Source organism: Solea senegalensis, linkage group LG3, assembly GCF_019176455.1.
Source record: "Solea senegalensis isolate Sse05_10M linkage group LG3, IFAPA_SoseM_1, whole genome shotgun sequence".
In the NCBI taxonomy this organism is placed as follows: Eukaryota; Metazoa; Chordata; class Actinopteri; order Pleuronectiformes; family Soleidae; genus Solea; species Solea senegalensis.
The window spans coordinates 12,338,996-12,359,487 of record NC_058023.1 but is presented as its reverse complement, the minus strand read 5'-3'; the positions used below and the strand labels follow the sequence as shown (position 1 = coordinate 12,359,487).

Sequence of the window (20,492 nt, the reverse complement as noted above, 5' to 3'; positions counted from 1 at the left end):
CTGTGTCGGCGGCGTGTCTGTATGGAAGGCATGCAGGCTGCAGATCATAGGGATTGACCCTCCGCCTCTCAGGTTAACAGAAGCTCTCTCTCTCTCTGTGTTTGTGTGTTCTTGTATTTGTTGCCTATTTAGAACCTTTTCTAGCATAAACACTGATCTCGTCAGGACCAGTAGACCTCATGGAGACCAAAAATCTGGAAGAACCTCATTTCTGATGCGTCGGGTTAAGGTTAGGGATCACGCTTTGTTAAAGCTGTATAAATGAATGGAAGTCAATGCGGTGTCCTAAGAAGAATAGCTGTACAAACTTGTGTGGTGGAGAAATTTGCAGAACTTGAGGTCTTTGAGGAAGATTATGTACAAGGATGGTACAAGAGAGTGTGTGTGTGTGTGTGTGTGAGAAAAGGAAATCAGTGGATAAAACTGATTGTGTGTATTGTGTGTAAGAATGTGTGTTTGCATTTAGTCTAGTTGAACTTTGGCACTGGCTGCAGTGCAGGAGGAGTCACCTCTCATAAAATGTACCCTCAGCAGGTTGTAAACATAACACCACACATTCACAAACACACAAACACACACACACACTGCTGCCCAATTCTCCGTATGCCAAGAGTAGGCTCGCCCTCGTCCTCAGTAAAGTGTTTGTTGTCATTTAATGTGAACAAAGCCGCAGACAACGTGTTCCCTCCCTCCACAGCAGAGAGCTGCGGGGCTTAAGTTGTCTGTTAGTGTCTGTGTAAGTGTGTGTGTTAGGGTCGTTCTGGGATCAGACCCCCTCATGTCGACGGGGGCTGTGCGGAGACGACCGCTGACAGGTGTTTCCTGCCGCCACACACAGCAGGTGCTTTGTGTGTTCACACACACACACACATATTCCCTACATTTCTAACACCAAACTGTCAGGAAACAAAATAATTAAAAATGACAAAGTTTTATAGTGGCTTTAAATTCATTCTTTATGTCTTATTGATTAAACAGATCCATCCTACTTGATTTGACAATGTCACTCTATATAACTTTTCTATTTATGTGCCAATTGTGGAACGTTTATTTATTGTTTTCAAACCAGGATTTTAATGAAGTGTAACCTTTCCAAAAAGCCTGCCACTATAGCATGTTTCATTTCTCTTTCTATAGGCTTAATTATAGATGGTAAAAGGCTGTAGGCCATATTCCCTCTCCTCATATAAAATTCACTTTTTTTCTGTCTTTATTTTCCAAAATCTCACTTTTTTTCCAGCACATTTTCCTCAATTTCAATATAACATTTTGATGGAATATCAGAGGACACACAAATTGTCAGTTGAAAGTTGTGATTGTAATTTGTCAGTATATAAAAGGCCTGACTAAAGACATTTTATATCTTGGAACATATGGTAAACATCACTTGCGCTTTCATTATTTCTATTTTGCTTCAACAAGACTGTAAAATGAGCTGTTTTATTAAGAAAAACTGACTTTGTTTGGCAGCTCCTGTGTGTGTGCTTTGGCCCCCGAAGAAGCTGCTGATTCTGGATCCTTGTATAGCTGGATGTTTGGACTACATAACAGTACAGCACACACACACACACACACACACACACACGCTCGTACATCAGTCAGCGAGTCTATTTTTCCTCCTTTCATTTTCAATCACAGGCTACAGCACAACCAATCACTGACATGGCTGCTACCAAAACAAGGTAGCTGCTCGGCAAATAGGAAATCCCCCATCTGTCTTATTACACCTCCCGCCTGTCCACTACTATTTCCCTGGGGCTATGACGCCATATCTCCCAAATGGAAACAGAAGCCGTGACGACAGGCCAGGCCGATGCTTTTAGATCCATATTGAGGCCTGTGCGCGTCTCTCCGAGGATTCCTGTACGATTAGAAAATGAGGCTTGGGTTAGTTTGGTCTTCACGTCAGCTGTCTGCCGAGGCGGCAGATTGAAGATAGTGTCAATTTCCCTGAATATTATACAGAACTAATGCAACATGTGTGTGTGTGTGCTTCTTAATGTAACTATTGACATGAAAAAAAATAAAGTAACATAATGAGGCACAATTTAAAGAAACACATGGAAAAACTCCAGTATGGAGTCTCCATGTGGAATCAGTCTTTCAATATTGTGATAAATGTGACAAGAATTATAATCATTTTTTTAGTGTTGTTCTCAATTTTGAATATTAAAAAAAAAAAAAGAAAAAAGCGAGAAAACTAAGTCAAAGATATTTTATTGGCCTCATATGTATCAAAACCTTTATCAAAATGCAGAAGAAATATACATATAGATACTGTGTATGTACAGTATATATATTCATATTCATATATATTCATTTATTTATTTTCACGACACAAACCATCTGTGAATACTCTTTGGTTACATTTGTGTGCAGGAAATGTGAGGTAGAACATTTACCTTTATGTGTTTTTTTTTTGTCACTTTTCCCCTTTATTTGAGTAAAAACAAATCAACAATAAATAGGATTCAAACTAAAAACAAAACATCTTGAGTGGCCTTTTCAGTTAGAATTTCATCCACTTTAATTGTTGAAATCGTTTCATGAAGAGAAAACATTTAAACCCTCTTGACAACGGCCGCGGCCGATATTTCTGACTCACGGTAAAAACATGTTTTTCTTCACATCTTTAGATCAAATTTTGACCTTGTTGTTTCATATACATAAAGTCACTCCTGTATTTCCTGATCCCATCTTCAGGCCAAACGTGTAAAATAAACTCTTTCTTCTCCCAGTCATCTTGTTTTTAATTCTCTTCTTATAGATATTTAGTTTTATTCAGGACGTGGAGTTGAACACACCAGAGCAGGTGTGGTGTGTGAGGAGGAGGAGGGGGAGGGGGAGGAGGAGGAGGTGGTTGCTGTGCCTTCTGGTTGAGCGTGTGTGTCCGTGTGAGTTATGTCCACTTTAGCAGAGTGTGTGTTCACATTGTCAGTGTCTTTCTGAGTCAGCAGGTGAGGGGGGATGTACCCTGACTGTGGTTTTGACGACTCCCTGTGGTGGTCCTTATCGGGGGACTTTGGAGGGCAGCGGCCCCGCTTGTCCTGCCCCCGGAAGCCCCGGAGTTTGGGGCTCCAGTGTTCCCGCCACTGGAGGGCCAGAGTGGAGCGGTCCGCCACCAGGCGTCTCTCCTCTGGGCCCCAGCCCCGCTCTCCTTCCTCTGCGCCAATCAGGAGGTAAGTCCGACCCACGTGGAGGGCGGGGCATCCGCAGCCAAGGTCACGGTCGGGGACCCAGAGGGAATGTGGGCCCCTGCGAACATGGGAGGAGGACCCCGTGCGGAAGACAGTTTGGACTGCGATGGAGAACTGCCACCAGGGACCTGAACGCTCCATCCCTCTCACCTGCACCTTCAGCACTGAAATGCAAAGGTACAAAACATTCAATCAATCATTGGTTTATACTTGTTTTATTATTATTATTGTTAATTTAAAAAAATAAATAAAAATAAAAAAAAGTAACCAACCGTAATCCTTGAGACAATAGGTCTCTAAGTTCATCCTGACTTTAACCTGAGAAGGCTGGCAGTACGACACACACTCCTCCGCTAGCACAGTGAGAGTGAAGAGAAGGGAGGAAGAATTCATCAGATGACACGGTATCATTTCATAGCAAGCATATCAGCACATGTCTTCTCCCCTAATTACAATATGGCTGCTTCTATTTGTCATCACAGTATCCTGTGACTAACAGATGACCCTCGAGTGGAGCAGGTGGGACATTCCTCCAGCCGCCACTAGGAGGGAGTGCTTAGCTGCTGCATTGAGAAGCTGGAGGCGCTTTTTTTTTTACATTTAGTTCAAGGTCCCTTCTGTTAAAATCAACAACAGACGACGTCATCAGAGTCTGTTTTACATTAAACGAACATTTGACTTTTGCATCACTAGAAAAGGTGTGCACTCTCCTCCTGTCTTCATTACACTGGCCTGCATTTATTATTATTATTCCCTTTGACCGAAAGTAGTTGTTGTGTATAGTTATCTCATACAGAATATACTTGCTACTCTTTTATAGTGTATACACACACTTTGTGTGTTGTCTAAAGTGATTTATTAAAGTGAAGGCAAATAAATAAAAGCAAGCCTAAAATGTAAAGATAAGAAAAGCCTAAAAAGAAAAGCTAGTATTCTCCCGTGGCCACTGACTGTTGCTCTGTTTTTACTTTTTAAAATCAGGTTTTTAAACACTGTTTCTTAAAAAGAAAGGAGAAATCTTCTCCTACACTTTAAATTTATTCTAATTTGTCTTATGCATGTAATAATAATTTTGTAAAATTCATGCAAAAGGCATGAATGCATTGTTTTTCTAAACTTCTTATGTGCAACATAAACATATTAACAATATATATGCTGGGTGTATACGGTTTACAGTGATGTGATACGTAAATGTCATTTCCAAATTTCAATTTTTTTTAATCCAATTATGAGGAGGACGGTGCATACCTTTCACATGCTGTATGCTCCACTCACACAGGCTTGAGCTTTGCATTTAAATTGTAAAAGTTCCCATTCATAATGACGTCATATGACGATGAATAAACGATCGGCTAATCTAAATATTAGGTTGCATCTCTGATGTCATTGGTTGCCAAGGCTAATGCGTTTTCTGATTTCATTGTGACATTACAATGATGGTTGATATAAGCCTTTATTCATAGAGATGTGTTAGAAAACTTGTTTTCTGACTATATTTTTTGGCCACATTTGAAAGGTGCATCATCCTACTGATACTAATATTCTACAAATTCATTCATCTCCGTTTAACAAACCCCGCAAATAATATTTGGGGAGATATCCGAGGACAAGAACAAACACATGTTCATGACAACAGTTATTTGTCTTGGCATGTTACAGGCAAAGGCCACATAAGAAAAAACAAACATAAATAAATAGATATTGGCTGTAGCTAATAAATAAATCAAAGTGTCTGTTGTTCGCCAGTGACTCCACTCACCTATGCTGTACTGAGGCTGGTACACGGGTGTCGGAGCGGCTTCTTGAATTCCTGCAAACATAAACACAGTTTCAGACAGGTGACGGGAATAGATACACGGTGTCTTCACAAGCTGTCAGGCTGACGCTCCTTTGTGTGTGTGTGTGTGTTAGGTTTGTTCTGCTTGAATGCCTGTGTGTGTGTGTGAGGCCTGTCTGTGTCATCGCCGCTGTTTGTGTGGTCCTTTTATGGGCCAAAGACACACGAGATACAAACTTACAAACTTTACTCTTGCATGGTTTTGTCTCAAACATTAAACAGAGCTTAATAAAGTTGGCATGTGTGTGTGTGTGTGAGCTGAACAACCTGCTGGTCTGTCCATACATTATCCAGGCCGCTAGTAAAAGTGTGTGTGACAGTGCAGTCATATAAAACTAAGCCAACGCCGTGTCTCCTATGTTCATGTCCCGTCCTCTTTGACACAACTGGGACAGTGTCATCCTACACCCCCACCCAGCTGACCCCCCCCCACACACACACACACATTTTATTTTAACGACAGGAAGTCACTGTGTTTGTGGATGTACGTACACCACGGACTCCATACATGGATCATATTGAGGCTGCGTATTGTTTAATATCTTCAGAAATGAATGCTACTTTTCCAAGCTGTACATTTTGATATTTTTGTAGTTTTTCCTTAGAAAAAGGTTTACAAATAATAAATATTGGAGATGCCGGTTCATGCACTTTCCCTAAAAAACCCCAGCATTAAATGGAAAAATATTATTATAATAAAAAAATAAAATTCATTTAATTTCATAAATTAAGCCATCGTCTATATAAAACTCAAAACTTGTATATTCAGTCTATTAACTGATCTGCTGCAGAAAATAAGCTTTATTTTTTATCATTTCATTGCTGAGTCATGATGGTTTATCCCTCTACTATTACTATTGACGTTCACAACTAATTGAATAATTTCATCTATTCAAATATGTGGTTTAAAGGCAGCATGAATTCATCATGAGACGAAATCTGAGACAACTTCAGTGCGGCTAAAGAATCTAAGCTGTAATGAGCAGCAGAGTTCTGCAGGCTTTTTCCGTTGTGTAGCTGCTGCTTTGAGTAATAATGTACTACTTGATGGTGCAAGATGGCTGCCTTTGAAATGCAAGGCCTAAACCTTTTTAATGCCTTTATTATATCATGTTTTATCACGGTTTTGATGTTTTTGAGTCTTACTTTACGGCTTTTATTGTTTTATTCGGGTCTGGTTTATGTTCTGATGTCTTTTAATTGCTGTGTGTGTGTGTGTGTGTGTGTGTCCTGCAAAGCACTTTGTAATAGTGTTTTGAAAGGTGCTATATAAATAAGTTTATTATTATTATGCAAATGGGATTATTTTAAGGCTACACATCTAAAATATTTTTTATTTCAACGCAATTACACTCACCACCTAAATCTTACCAACTGGACATTTAATTAGCAATAAATGCACTTTTGACCAAATGCGTAGTGATATGTTGGGATCTTCTTGAGCTTAAGTTTAGCCTGGCTGCCTGCGTGCCTTTTGGTCAGTGTGATGAGAGGAGGAGCTGAGGTGGATGTGGCGGCGTTGGCGGGTGAGGGGCAGTAAGAGATGCTATACATAGCTTGAGATGGTCCGGCAGTAAAAACAAACAAGGTTTTCTCTGCCTCGCTCCTTTCACTGGGAGAGTTATGAGTCTGGCCTCTGTGATGGGGGCGCTTTGAGCCGCAGTGCGACAGGTGTGAAGCTCGTCGCCGCTGGCTCCCGATGTCACCTGATTGGAGCTTACACAGTGTTAGTGCCTGTGTAGTTGTCGGCACTTGTGCGTTTATCCCGGTGAGCACACGTGGATTAGCACTCGGGGCCGAGGTTCGGTAGCGGTCATGAGCAAAGACAGGAGAAGCAACAATCCACTGGATCAGATGCTCATCACAGATCAGCTGGAGATGAGGTTTCCCCCCCACCCCGTGGTGGTCAGCTCATGTTAATGCTGCTATGGAAACCGTCTCCAGGGACGATGAGAAGGGGACATGCTTGTAGATTGAGCCAAATTAAACCAGGCTGCAGCGGCCCTTTAATATCGAGACACTGTTTGATAAAGGATTAGAGCTCTTGATCTGAGGTTTAATCCGTTTAGGCCACAAGCAAATGAGGCTGAAGGAGAAGTTAATGAGGTCACTTTGTCATGACTGACAACAAAGTATTAACGGCCCAGTGTGTAACATTTAGCAGGGTTTCTTGGCAGAATTTGAATATACTTCCCATAAGTATGTGTGTGTAATTGCTTTAAAATTAAAATCATTTTGTGTACGTAGTCTCAGAATGAGCCTTTTATATATACTTTGGGCAAGGGTCTTGCCTCACAGAGGCGGCCATTTTGTGCCATTGTGTTTCTGAACAGACAAACCTGCCAGAGCTTGTGTTTCACATTTTGAGGTGGAATGTTGTGTTTCACTGGCGTTTGCTCTAAGACAGCAAGGGAAACTCAGCTTCCTCTAAAATGGCGTCAAATATGTACGGTTTTGTATTTACATTTCAACACTGACCGTGCCCTAGAACGTGATTAGAATGTGTCACTAGCTCGTTCAGAATCATCTGTTTTTGCGTGATTTTCGTATTCCTGTAGCAGCAGCCGCATTGAAACCACTTGAAGCCCAGCTTCAACTGGTGGACGGCAACAAATCGTTTTTTTTCACTGTGGTGAGCTCGACAGATTTGGCAAAATTGTGACCTCCAGGGAAGCTCAGCTTCCATGTCAGTGGGCTTCTGCATGATGATTGGAGGAACTGTCTGAAAGGCGGAATTAGTTTTTGATTGACAGCGTTGCAGAAACAAAGACGACAGCGGAGCCTTTTCTGTCTCAGTCCCATGTGAGTATTTTGTGAGGGAAGGCTGTAGACAAACAGCTGGTCATTGTGTGTGATTTGCTCTGAGGTACAGCCCATTTTGGTTTGTGCAAAAAACACAATTATTGCATTTCAGTTTTACATGATTATCGCATTTTCTTGTTTGAGTTGTTTGTTTGAAGAATTTATTCCAGCGTCCAGTGTTTCAGAGACCAGCATCTGCCACTGTTGTGTTGGATGTTATGATGATACAACTCAGACTGTTTGGATGTCTATGGTTGCAAGTAACCAGCATTGAAGACTTCCTCCTATGATGTTGTCCATCTGTTGGGCTAAACAAAAACCTAGTATCTATGCAAACCTTTCCCACGAGGACAGTCTCTGTATAACAGCATCTGACAGTTTAAATGATGCCGACTCCTGGCTGTAAACTTACGTATGCAGGGCCGTAGAGGAGACTTTCCCTGTTTGTATCCTGGGGCACAGCGGTTGCACCTGAGGCCGGTCACCCCATCTCGACACAGACACTGACCTGATGTCTGGTTGCACCAGCGACCCACTGCTCCCAAAGGATGGCACTGACATGCTGGAAAAGATTCAAACATTTTTATTTATTTTTATCCGAAAAACATTACATTTCAGTTTCGTTCAGTTACCTGCACTCAACAATTGTGAAGGGTACCAAAATCTGTACAAATCTGTGCATATTGGCACTGCAGTTTGTTGACGGGTCAACCAATAATTGTCATTTTAGGGAGAAAAAAAGAAATGGAAAATGCAAGATTTTCTAAATATACCATGCTCCACGACGAGAGAGAGAGAGAGGATACAAAACCTTGTGTGTTTCTTTTTTAAAAAATGATGTCAGCACGCAGCAGTGTTTACTGCGTCCAATTCTTCTACTTAGTTGAATTTATTGGCGGGCTATTATTGTGTCACACTGGTATGATGTCACACGATTGACATAGCTGACATGGCTATCGCCATCCAGTCTACACGTCCCACAGATCAGGGTTTAACATTCTGAACCAGAAAATGACGAGACGTGCCTCTTGGTGGATATCCAGGTTTACTTCAGCAGACCTGTCTTGTTCCTGTCTACCTCTGTATACACAGAAACGCTCCCTCAGTCAGGTCTGATAGTATTGCATGACAGAGCCTGTTTTCAGGTGAAGGACACAGCACACAGATAATGTTACAGAGTTTCCGTCCACTAAGACCAAACAGAAGCAGAATAATAACATCAACAGCACAAAAAAAATCCCCAAAAGTTACGCACTGCAGCTACAAATCTGAAACAACAGCTGAAAGATGTTAAAATGCTTGTTGGAGCTCGGGGGAGTCGTTTCTCTGCACTCATCACCTCACAGTCCTTTACCTCAAATTACACACAGTCATTATAGGTATGGCTATGAAAATAAAAATATCAAGTCACGCAGCTATAAAGTTTTTTTGGCACCCACACGGCTGTGGTCATACAGGTTTGCTTTCACATGTACGAGATTTCAATTGAATGAATATGAAGTGAGCACGGAGCCAAGCGAGCGTCGGCTGTGTGCTTGACCGTCTTTGGCATTGAGGAGAAGACGGCAAATTGCCGTGTGACAACATGTACGCATGAGAAAATATTTTAAGCCAGAAGGTGTTAAAATTTGCGATCTCTGAACAAAACACAAGGCTGTACAATGGACTGGATTAAGTCAACCATCCGTCAACGACAGAACCTCAGGTTTTAATCCTGCATGACAGCAAGCGTCTGTCCTGAGGGAGTGTCCTTGAGCGAGACACAAGACCTTGACTGACACCAAGGATGGTATTCTTAAGCTGCCCTGATGCGTAAACAAAGACAAATTCCTTCATGAAGTTATTAAGCAGATGTCACATAAGGGATGAGGCGTTCTTTAAAGCTTGACGGTGGAAGAATGATAAATTTCCATTTTTGTTCCCGCTGATTTTACGCTATAAACCGCAAAGCCAGAGCCCCCATCATGTTTTATAATTCATTTCTCTTCCACTTTGTGTTGCTGTATAATGATTACAGCCGGGATTTGCCACGGTTTACACTGCAAAGTCGTCTGTTTACCACTTCTATCACATGATGAGCAAAGACAGATAAAGAAAAGCACCCACACTCGAAACAGCTCTGTTCACACTCCAGTAAAGTTTACACAAGTTCTTACAGCCTGACAGGACTGACTAAGTTATTATATCGCCGGTGTCCTCTGAATGCAGCTGTAAGTTAAAGCAGGAGGAAATTTAAAGCTGCAGTGTGCAACTTTAGGTGATTTTGCTGTTATTATTCTGCCTCTGTTTGATGTTTGCGAACAGAAATGATGTAACATTATCTGTATGCTGAGTCCAGCATTTGAGAACAGACTCGGTCAAGCAACAGTGTGGTCACTTTTTTTAATCCAAAATTCAGATACCCATTCAAGTTTAGTGGGGAGGAAAGTCAAACACCAACTTGGAGTTCAAAATATACAGTCGAGAAGTCGAGAAGCAGCGCGTGGGAGTCTCTTCTAAGTATGGAACAAATCTGGATATTCACCTATTAGCTTGGCTGTTAGCTCCACATTTGTTTACATTTAAAAGTTACGTCCTACAGTTTTAAAAATTTGGTTAAATTATAGCGTATCCTTTTCATCCCTGCACCTGCAGCAAGCTTAAAGCCACCCCATTAACTCTGGATATATTGGTGCGGCAGTAAAGCATGCCACAGTGTCACAGTCACTTAGGACATGTGACCAGTGAAAAGTCAGGGGTCACAGCAGATGCCAACCGGTGGTAACGACGGGGGTTACAGGTGGCAGCCCAGAGGGGGGTTTCTATGTGTCTCCATGTTTGTACCGCTAACAGGAATAGCTGTCCACTCTCACAATGTAACCGAACCTTTAAACACTTCTGTACAACTGTACGAGACAGAGAGACTGCGTAAAAACACACCCTCAAACACACACAGATGTGCATTCAGGCTGTCAGACACGCACACACAGTCTCTCACATTATGGTTTGACTTTCATCCTCCAGGAAAACACACTTCAGTAAAGAAACTTATTTAAGCATCTTTGCATAGACACAAATACACCAACAAGAATGTACTTGACCCTGCATCACACACACGCACGCACACACACACACAGTTAACTCATAAATGTAGAAGTGACTGACGTTGACAGGCCTTGCGGTGGTTCAGAGGCTTGCTGTGGTCGCGTGTGTGACCGTTCTGGCAGTACTGGCAGTGGCGTCCAGCCGTGTGGTGTCGACACTTCAGACACACACCTCCGCTCTGTCGGCCCGACTGCTGGAAGACCTCCATGCTGAAGCGGCACTTGTTTGAATGGCCGTTACACTCACAGGCTGAAATAAACAGAAAAAGGAGTTTTGGTTTACTTCCAATGTTCAGGTAAAGGGAAGTGAAATGTTAGTTATACAGTAGTGTAACACCCGCTTAGTTTTCATTCGTTTCATGCTTTATTGTAAACTCAAGTCACTTTTCCTTTTCAAGTCAAGCTTGATGAAAATCACCTGGTTCCCGCCCACTTCCTGTCCCTGGCAGTTCCCACCAGTAAACCCCAGAAATAAGAAGACTTGTCCTTTGTTCCCTCACCAGATGGTCATTGTTACCTCTGCCAGCATACTCTCAATGTTCCTCTGTCAAAACTCCTGCTCGGTATGTAACATTTCTACAATAACCATATTTAAATAATATGAATTCAATAATCCAGAATCATTTTGTTATGGTAGATGATAATCTGTTTGTGTCACAAGCAAGTCCCAAGTCTTACCCTCAACCAAGTCTAGTCGAGTCTCTGCTTTAAATCAAGCAAGTTAAGTCGTATGAATGTAGAAGATGAAGATGATTTCCCAGGTATTCCACATTTAAATATGCTAAAAAGACACTAGTAAGTAATTCCGAACTGCTAGAGTTTATCAGTAACAGAAACACTGTATAACTCATACAACGTAAGGACAGCTTCACAGTGCCATACAATTTAATTGTTTGTAAAAGAATATATAATTTACACCAATAAAATGAAAATAAATGAAACTGCAGAGCCTAAAATGTAAAGAATACTGACCGTCGGCCGATATTAAACCCTGGAAATGCATTTATTAGCCTAATAAAGCAGCACGTTCCGTGCACTTATCATAACCAGCTTTTGACCCACCAAGACTAACTAACTAACGTTCGTTTAAAATAGCAACCAACTGACTTCAATGTGTTACCTTCCTTTGTGGGATTTGAAGTGTCGAATGGAATTTCACGTTGTGGTGTTGGTGTCGCTCGGTTGCCAGGTTTGTAAGCAAGGCCGCAAAAGCAGACATCCAATGTGTTCCGTGTTTCAAAAGCAAATTGGAACGTTAACCCCCTCAATATTTGAAAAAATGTAAATATTCCAGAAGTCATTTTGAGTCATTTTTTCACAAGTCTACATCGAGTCGTTTTCCAACGTTAGTCCAACCGCAAGTCCTCACATTTGCGACTTAAGTCGGACTCGAGTCAAATCCCCCCACCTCTGATCTCACCTTATTAGCAACACTGGAACCCTATAAAGTGTCAGGAATGGTACCCGGTGTGGTGTTCTTTACCACATTGGTAAATAATACTGGTGTGGTGTCATGATAGAATGTTGCCCTTCTATCATGAACCAGTTTGGTCATCCGTCTCTTACCGCTGTCATCAACAAAGCATTTTCGCCCAAAAAACTGCTGCTCACTGGATATTTTCAGTTTTTCAGACCATTCACTATAAACCCAAATATGGTTGTACATCAAAATCAGCAGTTTCTAAGAAAACACTCGGTTTGAATGTCAGCAGCTCGTCTTGACCCTGTCTACAGTATATGTCCAAATGCATTGAGTCGCTGCCTTGTGATTGGCTGATAAGATGTTTGTGTTGACACGCAGAGGTACTTCATAAAATGGAGGGTGGTGTATTTATAGGTTTATTCCATTTAACAGAGGGTGACGTGTAACTTTCATGACTCACCAATGCAGGGGTTTGGGTGTGTGGGTGTAGCTCGATGCCAGGGTCGGTCAAAGTAGAAGTCCTCACACACGTCACAGTCTGGCCCCGCCGTGTGATGCTCGCACACGCATACTGCCCGACCTGTGTCGTCACGGCGACACTTGGAAGCGTGTCCGTTACATTTACACCTGCCTCCGACCTGCAGGTCGGACAGAGCCAGAGGAGCTTGGGCAGGGGAGGTAAAAGTGGAGGGAAGCGCCACCTGCAGGTTCCTTGCACTCTGCCTCGTGTTGAGATTATTGTTCCGCCTCCTCCTCAGTTCCTGCCCTTTGTTGCCCTGACGCTGCCCCTCCACTGTCCAATCACAGTCGCCATTGGGGCAAGGTAGCCAATGACTCCCTCTCCCCTTCTCCCTCTTAAGGCCACGCCCTCTCCCTTTCCCACCTTTCTTTGAATGCGTGAGTGTACCAAAACTATCTCCCCCTTCTTTGCTGGTCACATTGTGTCCATCTTCATCCTGACTGGACCCCTTGCTGTGACTTTTCCTTCCATGTTTGTCCACCTTCTCTCCTTTGTTCCTCCCTCTTGTCGCTGATTGTTTGGACTCCCTGTCAAAAATTGCCAGTGTATTATCCGTGTTCAACATGTTCATCTGTCCTTCAGTGCGGCCCTTGTAGGCCAATCGCCCAGTGCTTCGGTCATCTTCTCCACTGTCACGCCATTCTGCTTCATCCTGTTTATTCAAACTGCTGGTCTTGACAACTTTGGACACCTGATGGAAGACCACGCGTATGTCTGTGGCTGTCACCCAGTCCTGGAGGGTGGGGCTGTGGTCAAAATCGGGTGAGGACGGTCGTCCGTCTAAGGTTGAGAAGGCCAGCACCATTCCGCCCCTCTGCTTTTGCAGTGGACGAGGGTCTGAGCACAGAGCTTCTGTTTCTTGATGCCTGGTCCGAGCCACTGTCTGCGATGGCAGCCCAAAGTTTGTGAGGCAGTCGCTGGAGTAGTGCTGCATTGGCCTCCAGGTGCGCCCGTAGTCCATTGACTTGAGGATGGAGATGGAAATGGGATCTGATGGTTCCCCCTGGTGGCAGAACTGCAAACTTATGTAGGTAATCTCAAAGCGGCGGCCAAGAGGTATGGAGAGCACCCACTCCCCGGTGTCCATGCCTCTGCGAGCCATCCAGCAGGTGAGGTTATGAGGGTTGTGGAGGTCGGTCAGGGCGGTGATGTTGCCATCGTGATTGGGCCCTTGCACCGAGTGACTAGCGTTGACTGGGACCCCATAGGCAGCGTTGATGAACTCTGACAGGCAGTGACGTGGGCGCCCATCTAGGTGGTAGCATGGGTCATGAGGAGAAGTCCAGCTCAGTGGGGTGTGGAAAAGGGAGGAGGAGACAAGGGATGAGGGGAGGAAAAGGAGGAGTAGAAGGAAAATGGGGAAAAGAGAGGTAAAGGGGGGAGGGGAAAAGGGTGGGAACATCATGTCATTGAGCCTATGGAAGAAAGAAAAAGATGATTTTTAGGAGAAAATCTTGGGAGTCTCATCGTAAAACGACACAATCTGAATGATTTATACGACTTAAATTTAAAGCTAGAGAAGGAAATCTAAGATTGCCCACCTGCGTTTTTATTGAAAACACACAGTACCAGCTTATGACATCTCTTCAACTGCACCTTATTGGCTCACGGCAGAAGCCAATAAAGGTCTCGACCCGTAAAAATGCAATCACAGTGGTGTCAGCCGCTAGTTTGAACCTGCGACCCTTAAGAACTTATTAGTCTTCAACTTTCTTCAAAAAGTAGTGGATGAGTGGGGGTGAAGAAGGCCACGCACCCAGTGGGTCTGTGTTAAATGACAAAAAACATGCCCAACAGCTGGGGCTAAAGCCCAGGCTGGACCACATCCATCACATTTATGGCTCTCTCCTTTTCAAATCATTTACCGCTGGTCAGTGCTGCAGGCGAGCGAGGGGGCTGAGTGTGAGCGGTTACTGAGCAGAAAAGAGTGTATGAGAAAGAGAAAATAGGGGAGGGGAGAAGAGGAGTTGGGAGATTAGGGCTTGGGATAGTAGGAAATGATTTATAGATCAAAATGGGTGTTCAGCATGAGCCCACTACGTGGAGACTTCCGTGGTGAAGACAAATACGGGCTTGTGTGTGCCCACAGTGCAAATAAATCCCTTACAACTGGTGATGAGAGTAATTTATTTGTCTGTCAAGATTAATTTTGACATGTGGTCACAACGAACAAGGAATGTCCTTCTCCGGAACCAGTTGTTATTGTTTTTAATAACTCACCCTAAGCCCAGAAGCACATTCCCTAAATGGATTCTTCCGTGCTAAGAAAGTTCCAGATTTCCACTTTCATTTTTGGGTTTCTTTCCCTTTCTTTCTCAAGAGGACTGTCATATTTACATCAATAACTGCCTTCCTTGCACAGTTTCAAACGGCTTTCCCCCCCCTGCCCTTCTATCTCCCCGTACATCTATCACCTGCCCCCTTCATTCTGGTCTGGGAATATTCTTAACTGCTTCGAGATTGATGATGTCCTAACAAGCGTTTGACACTGACAGCAAAGTCAGCAGGGCTGCATAAACCAAACCCGTAGGAGAGGACGTGGCAGAGAGCCTCTGTGGCCTCGTCATCCTGCTCAATTAGCCAACGACCGAAATATGAGGCTCCCCTCAGGGACCACACAGCTCCGCGGGGCCTGCACGGAGGCTACGGCAAGCCCTCGGACAAGCTGCTCTCCTCCTGAGGTCGAAGTCAGAAGACATGGTAGGATCGGTTAAAGCTACTGTATAGTAAAAGGACAAAAGGGGGAGATCGGACACCACATACGAGGCTCCCCTCACTCTTTGTGAAGCTGCCACGGGATACACCGCAAGTGGCGAGTGCGGCGATGAGCGGTCTAACTGTGACCCTGATGCCAGTGAGCCGCATTCCTGGGACCCAGAATGCCTCGGCTGGTCATTCCTGACATGTCGAGACATGTCCCGTGGGAATCTGAACTCACTGATAAAAAGCTGGACTTATACGCTGATGGTGTGATTAATTAGGTGTTCGGTTTCATTCAGTGGTGACGTCTTGGCCGTGTAGGAAGGGAAGATGTTGTCAGAGAGGATTATGAGCAGGGCAAAGGTTATCAGCAAATTCAGGAGCTTTGAGAGTATGACGAAGAATTATTTCTGGTTGGGAAATGATACGTGAGTGTGGACGAGTAACAGCTCAGGGTTGTGGTGGTTCAAACATGTAAGGCTGCAAAGGGAAAGGGGGGGAGGTTGTTTAACATTCCCATGACATGCACTTGCTCTTGTCTTTGTCACATTACATGACTAATTAAACATTGCCCCATTACAACCACTTTGATAAATGGATGCTCATCCCAGAGAGGCCCCTGAGGTTTTTTAATGCGCCCCACTAGGCCAAATCCAGACTCTCTTCTCCTCTGAAACCAGATCATCTGTCTGGCACAGCCACCAGAACCCATCGGATATGGTTTCAAGTGTTTTTCTCTGCCGCTTTCCATAAATTCACACGGCCGGGGTATCGGAAGAACATACTGCGGATGAGCGGCATTCCGTTTTAAGTGTCACTTGATGGGTCAAAAATGCCAAACCTAGACATCAGGGGTATTTTACACCACTCCTGTTGTCAAGGTGCTCTGTATTGACTACAAATAGCTCATGCGTAAAAGAGGCTGTCATCACCTATTCCTTCTCACAAGAAAATTGCAAATTGAGGTCTGCGACAAACCCCCACAAGAACTCCTCCACTTCGACAGCATTCAGTGAGACTTCTTCACGCCTCCTCAAAAAGCTTATACAGTCATATTGTGGTATGATAAGATCAACGACATCTCCTGCGGGTGATCTGTGAAAGCAGCTATGCTTGGCTGGCAAGTGGCTGGAAAAATACTTGCTGACAACCTGGGGGCATGTTTACAGCATAGTCGAACAGAGGAGAGAAGGGAAACCGCCACTCATGTCAGTGCTCGAAGCCGGAGCAACAAGCTGCAGTCCGTATTGATTTCCTAACGTAAACCTTCATTCATTCTTCATTTTGTTGAGGTGTAATTAAATGCAATTAAAGTGCCTGACAAGTTGGAGGATTAGAAATGATAAATGTCATAAGGAAGGAAAATGTTTTACACTTCTTCTTTTTTTTTTTATTAAAAAGGTATTGGTAACAACATGCTCTTAGTTATTGTCAGCAAACAGAAACGTACAAAACCCTTGTTTGGCAGTTCAGTTTGTTTCTAGCCTGTAATCAATATAATGTGCTTGTAGTGCACTTCTACTATTGAATGGTCAGGAAAGATAAGTGTAATGAAGCTAAGTTTATAAGAATACATTTGCAACATGGGATTTTATCTTTTTTTGTCACATTTTAGAGCTTTATTCTGTCGAAAAAAACCCAACTAATTTATTGTGTTAAACGAAGACTTAAAATGATCGTAAAATCTCTGCTGGTGGTATAGTCTCTTTCTACCTGTTACTGTAACTCGCTCTGGTCTGTTCACACTTTGGAGCTGCGGGCCTGTCTGGGTCTGGGGCTGTTCTGGTGAGCAGATGAGCTGGATTTGGCCTGTCTCACACATTTTAACATTCTTCGTCATGGACAGCAGATTTGTCCAGCCATGTGCGTAGCAAGACGGAGACAAACACTTTAGATTTGAGTTGCTCTGCACCTTCGCGAGTCTCAAAAGACGAAATGAGTTGTTTGTATAAAAATGAACAAGAGTGTTATATCCTGGGACGATTTCCCAGGCTTCTACATTGCAACTCTGCTCCAAGACTCGGGGGCCTTTAAATAAATATGATCAATTATATGAGCTCTCTCTTATAGCCGACATGTTTGAAGCTGCAGCAAAGCACCTGTTGGCGCATGTTACCACACTGACACCTTTGTTAATTTGCAATTGTCCTCAGCCGGTCAGAAATACAACACTGGGTGAGAAGAGAGAGGCTACGTATGCGGTCTGTATTCCCAAACTGCATTCCTGCTTGCACAGTTGAAGCGCATGTGTGTGTTATTCCACACGGAGCAGATTCCAGGAGCTCTGTTTTAGGTGTAATAATCTAATTTTAGTGGAGGGGGGGGCCTGCAGGAGGTGGAAGCAACAGACAGCACAAAATGGATTATCACTGCTCGTATCTTTAGCTAAAAGGCCTCCGTCCTTCAGACGTGCATCAACAATAAACCGCCAACCCCGGTGCATACAATGCACCCCTCCCCTCCCCCGGGGGGCCAAGTGCACCGTCACAGATACATGTGAGGGTGCCTCTGCCTCTGCATTGACCCTCAGTGTCCTGCTTATTTCATTTTTGAATAAAAAACCACATGTCACCCACTTGATATTTAAGTTTCCTGTCAACTTACACCCCTCCCTTTATAGCCTCATACTAGTTGGCAAGCGGCTTTGTGTGCGCAGCACTGAGCTTCACATGTTGATATTGAAAAACAGATGGAAATGATATCATTGTGATTCCGCGTTGCAGGCACGCCAAAGACGAACCTCAGGCATGATGGGAATAAGAGTGAGGCCACTGGTCATGACTGCGTCGACAATTGCATCCACACACACACAAACGCACACACAGTGTGGCCGAGCAGGTTAGCGATGGAGATGCAAGACTGTTTACAGCACTATTAAATAGTATAATAGTATGAACTATGAAACAAAAATATTTTACCTCTTTAATTAATCACAATGAAAAAAATGAAATGAAAATAAAAAGCAACCTGTTTTAATATTTATTTTTTACTACTGTGTGCTACATTAACACCCTCCACTGCACTGCAATGTATGCCCCTGTAACACACACACACACACACACAGATACGTATGCACACCTTTTATTCTACATATAAATGTAAGAATATATGGATTTAGGCACCTATAGATGTAACTTTCTTATATTATTTAGGATCAGGTATGGATTAATGTATAGACAGATAATATACAGTATATCGTATAATAAGATTTTATATATTGTACAGTATAAAAACCATTTAGATGTGCATGTATGCACCTACATTATGCTACTTTTATTTTATTTAGGATTCTTGGATAACTTGCAGTGTATCGTCTATTATATATGCAGCTGCATGTGCAAATTGTAAGCACTATGTGTCTCCATAGTTAATATATAGTACATTTATAGATTATAATACAGTAATATATTGTATATTAAAGGCATTGTTTTTTCATTGTTTTATTCAGTATTATTATTATGTCTACCTATGTATCTATATCAGTGGATAGATGATTGATAATATACAGCATGATGCTATTTTACTGTATATTATCAGTTTGTATGGCGTACACACACACACACACAACTTTTATTATATTTATATTATTATATATATATGTTAGTATTGTTTTATCTACATGTGCATGTATCAATAGATACATAGATTAAAAAAGACTGTAAATGATATATTTAGTGTTGCATTCAGGTACTGGGAAAAAAAAGGGAGACTTTGGGAAACTAATGTGAGACGTTTAAAGAGCCTGGAGTCACACACAGGTTTGCGGCTTGCGTTGCATTTAATGGCGCTGGGACTAATAAGAATGATTCACTTGCTGCGGTTCGTTGCACATAAACGTCGGTCGTGTTTTAGTCTTGATGACTTTGGCAGACGCTGAGAGTGAAGCTTAATTACAACCATTCTGTGCTAATTGCTCTCGTTAAGCAGCCGCCAATTTCGCTTTATCCTGCGGGATAGAAAGGAAGAATAATATTTACAGTGGGAGGCGATCAAACAAGTGAATTGTGATTGAAGAAAATAAACTCGTTGTCGTAATTACTCGCATGTGTTTGTATTGAGGGGAGACATTATTCCAAGATCAGATGAACTAATTGCAAACCCTGGTATCGTCCTGTCATGTACGTAATTTATGTTTTTCATATAATATTTTTCATTTTGAATGACAGAAACATAACAATATTAGACTGAGTATTCTTACTATTAAATATAATGGAACAATGATCTATTGAAAACTAAAGCAATTAGAGGCAAAATAAAGTCTGAGTTTGTAAAGTAAAAATGACTTGGATGAGTTCAATGTGAGGCAACGGATTTATCGATGTATTAAATCTGACATTTTATACAGCTTGCTGTCTAAATGTAAAACGTCTCTGTATAATACTTTTGTTTAAACAATAAATAAAGGCACTTGAAATAATTAATTTTTATAATACTGGATCTACATCTAGTGCCAAATATTTCCCTGATTCAACTTAAAGTAACATATTGCAAATAATATTTATATATATTATAAATATTAAGTAAATAAATATTTAAGTCACAAAAAACACCACAGGCTCAGATTTGCCGTGCACTCGCTGCGTAAAACTTGCGCGTAAAGTCTCTTCTCTGCGCGCACGGAGAAAGAAAAGTTGCACATTCAACTCTCACAGTCTGTCTCACAGTCTGAGAGAGAGAGAGAGAGAGAGAGAGAGAGAGAGACGATAATATAAATCAGGAGTGCTCACCATGTGCGTCCCTGTGATTCCTCTTCTCCTTACTTCCCCTGCTCCCGCGGTGCGTCCTGGTCATTAAAGAGGAGCGCAGCAAGTGTCCGCACATCCACTTCCTCCTCCAGCTCGTCTGCAGAGACAGCGGGACACGAGATAAACCGACCGAGAGGGGGCAATACACCGGGTACAGTGGAGGAGGAAGAGGAGGAGGAGGAGGA

The 20,492-nt window shown here is 42.7% G+C and overlaps 1 protein-coding gene across 1 annotated transcript; it reads right to left on the bottom strand.

Annotated features, from left to right (window-relative positions):
• Positions 1–2,502: 2,502 nt before the first annotated feature.
• ntn5 (netrin 5) lies at positions 2,503–20,492 on the bottom strand. Its single transcript, XM_044021802.1, has 7 exons — positions 20,290–20,492; positions 12,803–14,277; positions 10,981–11,169; positions 8,249–8,398; positions 4,957–5,007; positions 3,470–3,550; positions 2,503–3,361 (listed from the first exon to the last, which is right to left on the bottom strand). Exons 2-7 carry the CDS (start codon positions 14,265–14,267, stop codon positions 2,778–2,780), a joined length of 2,520 nt encoding a protein of 839 aa, XP_043877737.1. The 5' UTR covers positions 14,268–14,277; positions 20,290–20,492; the 3' UTR covers positions 2,503–2,777.

Bases quoted from the DNA above. Each gene is read 5' to 3' on its own strand.
- ntn5 (XM_044021802.1), bottom strand. From the start codon at position 14,267: ATGATGTTCCCACCCTTTTCCCCTCCCCCCTTTACCTCTCTTTTCCCC. The intron at 3,551-4,956 runs GTGAGTGGAGTC...TCACTGTGCTAG, and splicing joins CCAGCCTCAGTACAGCATAG to CGGAGGAGTGTGTGTCGTAC. The intron at 3,362-3,469 runs GTTGGTTACTTT...TTTGCATTTCAG, and splicing joins CTATTGTCTCAAGGATTACG to TGCTGAAGGTGCAGGTGAGA.